The following is a 12,388-nucleotide window of genomic DNA, read 5'->3' on the forward strand; positions in this document are numbered from 1 at the left end:
TTTGCTGCCTGGGCTTTTGTTAGGGGTCTCACCCCCTCTATAGGTGAGCCAGGGGAAGAGATCCTCTCGGTTTTTGAGAGTTTTAACTATCCTTGGAGCATCCAGGCCAGTGTATTTCCGGCACAATGTTTTCTGGGTGTCTGCCAGATCTTGTTTTGGACCATGCGGCACTTCAACAATAGCAGTGCCTGGAAACCTGCCCCGAGGTCAGATAATTATGAGTGGCAAGGTATGTGGGAAGAGATGGGCAAATGCCTGGGTCAGTGGTCACCCCCAGCGCTTTGGAATTTCACTCCCAAACAAATGCAGAGTCCTGATAAACTGGTGGAGCGCTTAAAAAAGGTGTGTTGCTAATCTGACAAAACCCAGGAGACACGACTCACTGCAATGTGTTGGGGACTTGCCCATGCCTACCGTGTCCTTTTCAACATTACTCACTGCCCTCAAGGGGGAGAAAGGGCTGTAGGATCTGAAAGTGAACTTACTGATACAGCAGCTGAGCCAGAGAGACAGCCAATGCCAGTATCGGTTTCCCCAACTAATGCAGCAGCTGGTCCAGAGGGACAAGCAGTGTCAATATCAGTCACCCCAATACAGAAAACCACATACACCAAAAATGTCAGCCTGCAAAGTGGGGGATGGGGATGAGCCAGGCCCAGTATGGGAACAGGGGGAAGGGCCAGAGGTGATCATCTGATCTATCCCCGCGTGAGTTGCAAGATATGTGGAAGGAACTGCACCTGGCTGCTCCGATGCTGGGACAGTGGAGCTAGTGTTTTTGAAATGGAGGGGAGAGAGGCCAAGCAGCTGGCATCTTTGGCTAGGGAAATAGGGAAACAGACTCAAAACCTCAGCCTTTGGAGGTGACTCCTGCTCAGTGTAAGGGAGACATACCCATACAAGGATGATATCCTATGTCGGTTAGGCAAGTAGGCCAACATGAAAAAAGGCATTCAGAATCTCAGGGAACTGGCTGTGTTTGATATGATTTATGGTGATCTGAATGATGAGCAGTCACCCATGGACCCAGATCAGGCCCCTTGCACACATTTGATGTGGCGAAAGTTCCCACAAAGTGCACCAGAAGCACACTCGAAAGCATTGGCAGCAGCGTCCTGGTGGCGAGACACCCACACTCAAACAGTAGATGAAGTGGTTGGCCAGCTGTGGCAATATGATGGAAATCTCCCTTCATCTCAACATTCCTGGGGTTCAGCTGTAAAGAAGCTGTCTCAGAGGCTCCAGAAAGTGGAATAGGACATGTCCTACGTATCACCTGCACAGGCTGATGTCTCAGCCATTAGAAGTAGATGCTTCCCCACTCAAGGACAGTAGAAGGTACACACCACAAGGTACCCTGTGGTTTTTCCTCCACGACCATGGAGAAAACATGAGGAGGTGGGATGGACAGCCCACTGCTGCCCTAGCTGCACGAGTAGAGCAGCTGAAAGCGAAGACCATCATGAAAGGTCTTTTTTTTTCTTTTCTTCCATGAAAAGCGCAGCTCCAGTGTCCAGTCAGAAATCCACCAGACAGAATAGAATGGGCAACATTAAGTCTGACCCTCTTGAGGGGACCAGTAAATCATTCTTACAAGAAGTGAGTGATGGTGAGCAGGATTAGAGGGGCCCTGCCTCCAGTCAGGTGAAGGAAAGGGATAATCGGATTTACTGGACAGTGGGGATCCGATGGCCTGGCACATCAGACCCACAAGAGTATAAGGCTTTGGTGGACACTGGCGCACAGTGCACCCTGATGCCATCGAGCTACAGTGGGGTTGAATCCATCTGCATCTCTGGAGTGACAGGGGGATCCCAACAGCTGACCCTACTGGAAGCTGAAGTGAGCCTGACTGGGAAGGACTGGCATAAGCACCCCATTGTGACTGGCTCAGATGCCCCGTGCATCCTGGGCATAGATTATCTCAAGAGAGGGTACTTCAGAGACCCAAAAGGGTACCGGTGGGCTTTTGGTGTAGTTACCCTGGAGGAGGTTGAACAGTTGTCCACCTTACCCGGCCTCTCAGAGGATCCCTCAGTGGTGGGGCGGCTTAAGGTTGAGGAGCAGTGAGTGCCGATTGCTATCAAGACAGTGCACTGGCATCCGTACCGCACAAACCGAGATTCCCTGGTCCCCATCCATCAGCTGATCTGTCAACTAGAAAGCCAGAAGGTGATCAGCAAAACTCATTCACCCTTCAACAGCCCTGTATGGCCCGTGAGAAAGCCTAATGGCAAATGGAGGCTAACCGGGGACTACCGTGGCTTCAGGTAAGTTAGGCCAGCAATAGGTGCTGCAGTGCCGGACACGCTGGAGCTCCAGTATGAACTGGAGTCAAAGGCAGCCAAGTGGTACGCCATGATTGACATTGCTAACGTGTTCTCCATTCTGATAGCGCCAGAGCGCAGGCCACAGTTTGCGTTCACTTGGAGAGGCATCCAGTACACCTGGAATCGATTGCCCCAGGGGTGGAACCACACAGCTCCACCATTTGCCGTGGACTGGTCCATACTGCACTGGAGAAAGGTGGGGCTCCAGAACACCTGCAGTACATTGATGATATCATTGTAGGGGGGAACACAGCCGAGGAGGTCTTTGAAAAAGGAAAGAAGATAATTGAAATCTTCCTGAAGGCTAGCTTTGCCATCAAGCAAAAAAAAGTTAAGGGGCCTGCAAGGGAAATTCAATTCCTAGGAATAAAATGGCAAGATGGGTGTCACCACATCCCAGTGGAGGTAATAAAGAAGATAACAGCCATGGCCGCACCAACCTCTAAAAAGGAGACTCAGTCCTTCCTGGGTGCTGTGGGGTTCTGGAGGATGCACATCCTGAACTGCAGCCCGATTGTGAGCCCTCTCTACCACGTAACCCGTAAGAAGAACGATTTTGAATGGGGCCCTGAGCAACAACAATCCTTTGAACAAATTAAGCGGGAGATTGCCTAGGCAGTAGCCCTCGGGCCAGGCCAGGAAGGGCAGGAGGTTAAGAACATGCTCTACACCGCAGCTAGGGAGAATGGCCCTACCTGGAGCCTCTGGCAGAGAGCACCTGGGGAAACCTGAGACCGACCTCTGGGCTTTTGGACCCAGGGATACAAAGGCTCTGAAGCTAATTATACACCAACTGAGGAGATACTGGCAGCGTACGAAGGAGTTCGGGCTGCCTCAGAAGTGGTTGGCACTGAAACACAGCTCCTCCTGGCAGCCCGACTGCTGGTCCTGGGGTGGATGTTCAGAGGAAAAGCCTCCTCTACACATCATGCAACAAAGGCCATGTGGAGCAAATGGGTTGTGTTGATAACACAGCGGGCTCAAATAGGGAACCCCAGCCACCCAGGAGTATTAGAGGTGATCATGAATTTACCGGAGAGCAAAGATTCTGGGATGTCACCAGAGCAGGAGGTGACACGTGCTAAGGAGGCCCCACCATATAATGAGCTGCCCGATGTGGAGAAGCGATATGCCCTGTTCACTGATGGATCCAACATTGGTGATGGAAGGCTGCTGTATGGAGTCCCACACAACAGGTCACAAGCTGCTGAGGGACAGGGTGAATCAAGCCAGTTCGTAGAGGTGAAAGCCATCCAGCTTGCTTTGGATATTGCTGAGTGGGAAGAGTGGCTGAGGCTCTACCTCTACACCGATACCCTGTGGAAATGGTTGCAGCAGTGGAAGCAGAATAACTGGCAACATAAGGGTAAAACCGTCTGGGCTGCTGAAGTATGGCAGGACATTGCAGCCCGTGTGGAAAGCCTCGTTGTGAAGGGGCGCCATGTGGATGCCCATGTACCCAAGAGTCGGGCCACTGATGAACATCGACACAACCAGCAGTCAGACCAAGCTGCTGAGATTAGAGTGGCTCAGGTGGACTTGGACTGGCAGCGCAAAGGTGAACTGTTCATAGCCCAGTGGGCCCACGAGACCTCGGGCCACCAAGGTAGAGATGCAACATACAGGTGGGCTCGAGATCGAGGGATGGACCTCACCATTGACACCATTGCAATGATCATCCACGGATGTGAGATGTGTGCTACAATCAAACATTCCAAGCAGGTCAAGCCCCAGCGAAATGGAGAGCGATGGCTGAAATATAGATATGGAGAGGCCTGGCAGATCGACTCCATCACACTGCCACAGACCCGCCACAGGAAGCACCATGTGCTCACAATGGTGGAAGTAACCACTGGGTGGCTGGAAGCTTCCCCAGCGCCCCACGCCACCGCCCGGAACACCATCCTGGGCCTTGAGACCCAAGTCCTTTGGCAACATGGCACCCCAGAGAGAACTGAGTCAGACAACTGAGTCAGAACACGGCATTGAGTGGGTCTACCATATCCCCTACCACGCAGCTGCCTCTGGGAAAATCGAGCGCTACAACAGACTGTTAAAAACCACATTGAAAGCACTGGGAGGTGGGACCTTCAAAGACTGGACATGCATCTAGCAAAGGCCCCCTGGTTAGTCAACACGAGGATCTGCCAGTCAAGCTGGCTCGGCTCAGTCAGAACTTCCATGTGCTGTAGATGGGGTTAAAGTCCCTGTGGTACGCCATGAGGAATGTATTGGGAAAAATGGTCTGGGTTAGTCCTGCACCAGGCAAAGGCAAACCCATCCACGGGATTGCTTTTGCTCAAGGACCTGGGTGTACCTCGTGGGTGATGCAGGATGATGGAGAGGTCCAATGCGTACCACAGGGGGACTGGGTGAGAACATGCCGTGATTTATGCTGTGCCTTTGTAAACTGTTGGTTTGTTATTGCTAAGTGCTAAATGGCAGCTGGACATTATGCAGATGGTATAGAATAACGGGGTGGATTATGTCCTGGTTCAACTAGGATAGGGTTAAGTTTCTCCAGAATGTGGGGAGGGAGCTCTAGCTGGGTTTTTCAATACCATACTGATGTCAAGTCTGGGCACCAAGCGCGGGAAGAGCTGGGGGGACATGTGGTGTTCATGGTCAGTGCCCTCACTTGCTCTACTCCATGCGGTATATCTCTTATTCTGTTCATTGTTATTACTGTTGTTGTTGTTCAGTTTATTATTTGTTACATTGTTGTATTAAATTTTTCTTTCTTTCAACCCCGGGATTTATATTTTACTCCCTGCCCCGTCCGGTCTGAGGGTGGGGGAGGGACGATGGCGGCGTGGTCTCGGATGCTGGCAGGGCCTAAACCACCACACTTCCATAAAAGCAAACCAATTGTTGCTTATCTATGTAGAAGACTTCAACTCTATGTCCTAACACTGTAGTTTGACTTACTGTGATAGTGTGATGAGTTTGTGGCAGGCGGTGTTGTCTGGATAAGATGACTTGTACAGTCGGGGGTTATTCTGCATCTTACGAAAAGACTAGGGAAGTTGGGAGCATCCTGCACGTACTTGGGAACTACCATACTTCTGTCCTTTGAATTAAATTTTGCAACATGCCTTTTATTAAAAACAAAACCAACTAGCAATTGCAAGAAAACTCACGAATGTGAGCAAAATACTGCAGCAGTGTAGGTAAACAGTTTGGGGGGAGGGGAAGCAAGTGAGCTTCAAGAGAAGCCTTGTCTGAAAAGTTCAAAAATTTACTCAAATTTCATTGCTAATTGCCATACCTATTACTTTTGAGGATGTGCTCTGACAGTTCTAGTCAGTGTCAAACAATTTCTTAGGGGTCTAGGAAGCTTAACTTTTCTCGCTGTTAAATTCCACAGTGAACCGAACCTGCATCATGTTGGAATAAGTTGGGCTGCAGGAATGTGGTAGAACAAGGGATATGCTGTTTATAAAGACTACTTCCAAAATGTCACTAAATGATATTAAAGGACGGTGCAAAATGTCTGCTGTAGGGTTCAGACTTTCTGTCACTATATGTTACTGAACGTGTGTAAGATCATGGATTGCCATGTGCCAAGGCTCAAGTACATTTTTCTGCTAGTCATAGAACTAATCTTAAAGTATATAGAAGATATGAAATAGCCTGGTAAATGCATCTGCCTTGAGCAGTGGATTTAAAGCAATCTGCTTGTATTTTTTGATGCAAGATGATTATTTGTTCATTCAAAGTCTCTCCCTTAGTTCTGTGGTCTTATTTGGCTAACAAGCTAAAAGGGCTTACTTTTTCTTAGTTGTTTTTGCTGTAAAGCAGCTACTGAGTTCATGTTCTCCTTACCCACAAGTGTCTAGCTAATGCTAGCTGTGAGCAGAGATGCATTGTCTTAAGTCATGCCACCTTGACCCCTAGCTCTGATCCCTTCCCAAATGATGTAGCTTGAACTTTCCCTTCAAACTTTCTTTTCAGATATTCTCTAGGCTTGCTGGTAACTTTGTGTCCTCTGATGGAAATTACTAAATCCACCAGAATACCCCCTCCCAAACAGCATAAGATCAAAGCATAAAGAAGGCTTGTATCTATATAATCCACACTAAAGAATTTACTAATTTATGAATGGTCTAGTTTGCTGCTTACATATCAAAACTAGATGCTTAACATAAGTCAAACCCATATATACTTTTTGGTTGGTTTATATTAAAGTCTGTATTAAGGTATGTAGTGAAATATCTGTAGGCTACAAAAATAAAGCCATATCAAAAGAAAGGGATGTGAATGAGACACCTGGGGAAAAAAAATCCTTAACATGGATGTGTATGTTTGAATCAGTGTTTTGTGCCCAGAAGGCGAAGGCTGCACTCAATGGAGCAGATATCTATGCAGGATGCTGCACACTAAAAATTGAATATGCAAGGGTAATGCTTGGACTTTCTCTTTTAATTGTACTAGAAAAGTATATATATAATGAAGATGTAACCTTTTTCACTCTTACTTTATTTGAACAGCCAACTCGACTTAATGTCATTAGAAACGACAATGATAGTTGGGACTACACTAAACCGTATCTGGGCCGACGAGGTAGGTTTTCCTATGTTATCACTGTAGATGTTTGACTATACTAATGACAATCCTTGACACGTGGTCAGGCTGTATGGCAATAGTCATTTCAAAGCAAGCCAGTGCTGCTGAAGGCTGTGTTGAGAAGCCAGGAAATTAACCCTGAGCCCTAGTGCCCCCTACTGCCGTGTGCTTGAGCCACTTAGTTCAACAAGGAGCCCACACCTGCAAGCACCTTCGCAGTTCTCAAGGACTTGCATTTCTCCAAGCAGCTCTCTCTCTTTGGAGGAGAGGAAACCTGGTACAGACTATTTCTTACAAACTACAAACTTGCACACTGCTTCTCCTTCGAAAGGACTCTTTTCCCCTATGTTGGACGAGGCATTAAGAAGGATAGACGACTTCAGCAGGCTGACTCTACACTTCATCATGCACCACATCGGCATCAGCAAAAAAACCAAACCAAACAAAAAAAACCCTCTGAAAAAATTCAGACTTGCAATTCACCTTGTCTGCATACTGCATGCACCACCACCACCACAAGTTTTTAAAGGAGGACACTTTCAGTACTTCAGATTTGTATGGGATGAATAACATGATAGACTGTACACATTCTGTTCGAGTTTGTATGTATGCTGGTCTTATTTCCCTTAAAATTATAACTGCAAAATTGAGAACCTCCAAAATTAAGAACCTCTCTTGTTGATATCATTGACATTGTAATCTTTTTATTACTTTCTGTATGTGAGAGTTGCATTCAGTCTTAACAGTGTAAATATTGTTTAGTAGTAGGGAAAATTAATCCTTATCTGTAGATAGATAGTGGAACTGAGCAGTGCAGTATCAGATAGTTCCCCGTAGTTATATTTAAGTACTGAAATAGGGAGATTCATAATTGAAACAGGTATACTGTCTCTTTTACTCAGCTGTAAAAATTGCCAGAGCTTAACTGATGTCAGTGGAAACTGTGACTATATATGTAAAGACAAACTGCTGTGTAGACTAACTCCTGTAAAGTGTTTAAAAAGAAAAAATTTGTAACTATTGAGTGCAGTGTTCAGTAACTTATGTATGATAATGTGTGCAATGTAAAGTTAGAAAAGCGAAGACCATGTGTCCAAGATAGAGTATCTACTTATCAAAGGCTATATGAGAACCAGGGCTTTGGCTGTCTCAAGTGATATGCACTTCCAAAGTAATACTGCAGAGACGCTGGGCTTGTAAATCTGTTGTAAACTAAAAACTTAGGACATGAATTTTCAAAATGAAGGTTTTGTAAAAAGTTAACAAGGGAGCTACAGTATTGGTTGCAGCTTGTAGATTATGACTATTTGTATCAGGATTAATTTTTTTCTCAAATTTCTGAGTTAAAAAAGGAATTTTGAAAAAACTCAAGGGCAAGAAAAAAATCTGAAGGTTTGAATTTGAAAAATCTGAAGGATTATTTTGATCCTCGTATCTTTTGATCATTGCAGTGTTTGGAGGCTGACTGGTAACATTGTGCATATGTAATTACATTATGTAATTGGTCTGCAGATGGATATGGCTATATGAACTAAATGTTCCCCAAGCTAGAGAAAACAGTGGAAAATGAAAAACTTAGGATAGGTACAGCTTGCTCTTTCTCAAGATTTGTCACTCTTGTTTTTCTTTTGTTACTTTGACCGTCTGTCTCTATTTTCTATTCGTCACTATTACACATAAGAGAAAAAGAATTTGACTTGTATTAGATATATATATCTATATATCATGCTATACTGTATATTTACTGTGGCCCACATACATTTATCTAGAAAAATGGTAATATAAATTGTTATAATGAACACAGAAATGTACATAAAGCAGGCGTCTAGAGAAATTTTTCTGTAAAATAATCCTTTTGGATTATGAAGTATTTATTGTTCAGTTTACTCTTGCATTAGCATTGTCTGGCTTTGAACTTAACGTGACTCAAACTGTAGGGATCTGACTGCAGCAAACAAGATCTTAGCCCAAAGGAATTTCTATTGGAGGAGAGGCATGCTGATATATCCTTTCAGAATTTCACACCCTCCCTCAAATTTTAGGAAAGAAATGCATTTGGCTAATGATTTTTTTCTTAAATAACTGGGTTTAGTTGTTTTTTGGAACAAATTACAGACTTCTGCATAGTATTTCTCCACTTAAGTAAACTTTCTAACAATTGCCTGCTGCTATGAACCTGTATTGCATTAGACTGAACCAAAAAATCCCCACCTGACTTTTAGTATTCTGCTTGGTTTTAGCCAGAAAGTTCAAACTGTAGTTTGGAGCATATTTTTTTTGGTGGTAATACCAGCATACACAGTGACTCAAGGACCTGATTTAAAACCAAAACTGAAAAACAACAATCCCCAAACTTGAGCTAAATTATAAAGAATCTTTCCTTTCAGAATTATTTTTAACGGAGATCAGTTTTCATGTTTCAGAGCCTATTTGCACAAGTATTTGTACTGGCACAACTGAGGGATGTTGTTTAAGGAAGGAACAAGTATGAGAAGGGGACGGAGAGAACAGTAGACTACACCATCATGAGGGAGAAGTATTTGTCAAACTATGTTCTCCCAGAATTCTTTATTTGAAGAATATGGTCTGTTACTGTGTGCAGTTTCAAAGTATTTAGCTCCACAGACTGGAATTACAAACTTGATTTTTCTGAAAGATGATTACTGCATGCAGTTTAAATGCTTAAAGACTGCCCATTTGCTTTATAGAGCCACAAACCAGAGAGGTGTTACCCTGACAAGGGAATGGAAAACCAAAAATTGACAGAAGTAATCTTTATTCTATGTGTTTGAAGGCATTCGGAACTGTTCTCTCATCAGGCTGTATTGCCAACCTAAATGTCTGACTTGGAACCTGTCCTCAAAATTCTGAGCAGGAAGGACACATGTGTTTTCATCTCCCACTGTTGTGTGTTGTCTAATGTGAATAGTTCCTGTTTTTCAGGGGAAATACCTCCAGCTGCATTGGGTGGAGTTGCCACTTTCAGCATTTTCAGCTGCTTAAATTTCCTGGAAACTGTTGTAATCTGATAGATGTCTTGCTCCATTCAACACAGCTTTTTTAATTGTGAGAAATCAATTGATGCTTACCACAAAGAAATCTGGAAGTTCAGATTTTGTTTGTCATGCAGCGTGGATCTGATTAGAAAATACAGCTTTGGTTGTGAGGCACTGCTTTCCTCCAGTAATGTAGACCCCTTGCTTAACTTTATATCTTAGAGGACTGGGTTTTCTTAAAGGATTGACCATTGTTTAAGTGCATTATTCAGTGATGTTTTTCTTCAGTTGAACTGTTACATGCTGCTGATAATGCAATAATGTACAATCCTTTTGGCAAGCCCATAAATCAGTAGGTGTTCTGTAAATATATATGTACACATATGTAATGCTCTCTGTTTACTGATTATGAAACCATGTAATACAGGTTGTTGTTGGCTTATGCTGAAACTTCTTGAAAGAAGCCCACTTTGAAAATGTGTTGCTGTTGAAGCTAATATTATGATTCAGGTACTGTCTTTCAAAAGTACTGCATTTCAAATTTGTTTTAAGAGACACTTAGGTAGATCCTGCTGTATGGTGCTATCTATACTAATGTGTGGTGTCTGTTTAGGAAAACTATTGGGTATTTCCATAAATTTTAAATGTCTGCATCTCCTCATTGGCCACTGCCCCCAATCAACTTAAGTGCAATTTGTTATATGGATGGCAGTCTTTTAATTTTGGTGTCCCAGGGCTACAGCTTGTGGTTTTGGACATATAATGAATGAGAAATCATTTATAAAGTTAACAAGGACTCAAATTACTTTTTTGCTTCTTAACTAGAAGCTTTGTGTCTTAACTGGAGAAATCGAGTGCATAGTTGTGCGTACTAAACTATTTTCTTTCCCTTCCCATATGTTAGATAGAGGGAAGGGCCGCCAGAGGCAAGCTATTTTGGGAGAGCATCCATCATCGTTTAGACATGATGGTTATGGTAAGTAACATAGGATGACAGGTGGTTATGATTTTTTTTACATGTTATGTGGAATTCTAAATATTCAATCAGTGGTTCACTGTGGACCCCTACAGCATGAGTAGTTCACTATTGTGGTGTATGTATGGTGCTGTCAGTCCACATCCTGAAAATGCTGGTCATTCACTGAAAGCTATGTGCATTTATTGCCATACTTCTTCCTTTCATGGAGAGCATCTGATTTTACAAATTTATTCCTTGGAAGAATGTTGCCTTTCAGTTGCCATCACTCTAGCAGTGGATGGAAAATTACATCTGTACTGGGAAAGCAGTTCTGTTCTAGAAAATGGCAACATAGCTTGATCAATGGTTTGATGCAACACAGAGCTCTTTGATGTTCTTACATGCAAAGCTGTGAATTGTGGGCTTTGTGTTTCTTCTAATTTAGCTAATTCTGAAAAGTTACAGCTGTGTGACTGTATAAGAATGATGTTTGGGTATTAGTGCTATGAAGTGCTGCAGTTGTTACCAGTGCTAACTGTAAATGAAGATCTGCTGTCACTTTCCTGTGTTGGACCAAGACCTCAGGTTTGAGAAACTAATGTCTGCACGTAGATTGACTTTATTAGTTATTCACTCTCTTAACTACCAGATGCAATGTGATTTGTCTTGCCTCTTTCTTTGCAAATGTATTTATAGTATTTTACAGTAGGTTGATCTTCCACCTACTCTTTGAAAAGGTTCTTCAAATCTCCAGAATTTCCAAGTTTTACCTTGTATTCACTGATGTTCTTTTTTCATTCTTATGATATACACCCTTCTACCTTAAGTAATGTGGCTGTCTCCTCCTATACTGCTGTGTTCCTCTCATTACTGCTTTTTGCTGGGGAAAAAAGGAGAAAAGATTCCTTTTATACTTGGCTTATATGAATTTCATATTATTTTGTCTCAGAAGAACAAGGATCCTCTCCTTGGTCTGTAATACTGATGTTTTCTATAAACAAGTTTTGAATACCAGTAATGTCTATTCATTAAAAAAAAAAAAATTGTTTATTTCAGTGAAACTTGTCATGTTGCTTGTAGTGGAAAATAGGACAGCTTCATTTGGCGTTAATGCAGGGGTTTAAGTATTCCTGTTTCTTTCAAATGAGCTGTTTGTAGAGAGACAGTCTTCTGACTTAATCTCTTGTCTCTGTAAAAAGAGCTGTGTCATCTCTCCTGACCTCTGGCTAAAAGTTCACTCCTCCTGGTTTGTTTTCCCTACTTTGTAATACTCTTTCTTGATGTCATGTAGACAATGGCAATATTGCTGGAGGTTTATTTTAAATATTTCTTCTGATAGGTTTATGTTCAAATATTTTGTATGGTGTAGGGAAGATACTATCTTTATAATTACTGAAAGACTTTTTTTTCACTTGTGTATAAAAACAATACTATGAAACAGCTCCTTCCTTTTTGTCTAGTAATTGAAGAAGAGACTTGGAACATCAAAGGGAATAGATTAGGGTGGGGTTGGTTCGTGTTTTTTTTTTTTTTTTTTT

The 12,388-nt window shown here is 43.1% G+C and overlaps 1 protein-coding gene across 1 annotated transcript in view; it reads left to right on the top strand.

Moving 5' to 3' along the window:
- The window catches only part of HNRNPLL (heterogeneous nuclear ribonucleoprotein L like), a 24,823-nt gene that overhangs the window by 7,536 nt on the left and 4,899 nt on the right, over positions 1–12,388 (top strand). Inside the window, exons 4-6 of the mRNA XM_026844454.1 lie at positions 6,634–6,730; positions 6,821–6,893; positions 10,797–10,868. Coding sequence (XP_026700255.1) covers positions 6,634–6,730; positions 6,821–6,893; positions 10,797–10,868 — 242 coding nt within the window. The remainder of the gene's footprint in view (positions 1–6,633; positions 6,731–6,820; positions 6,894–10,796; positions 10,869–12,388) is intronic.

This window comes from Athene cunicularia (assembly GCF_003259725.1).
Source record: "Athene cunicularia isolate RWA chromosome 3 unlocalized genomic scaffold, athCun1 chr3_part1, whole genome shotgun sequence".
NCBI classification, from domain to species: Eukaryota; Metazoa; Chordata; class Aves; order Strigiformes; family Strigidae; genus Athene; species Athene cunicularia.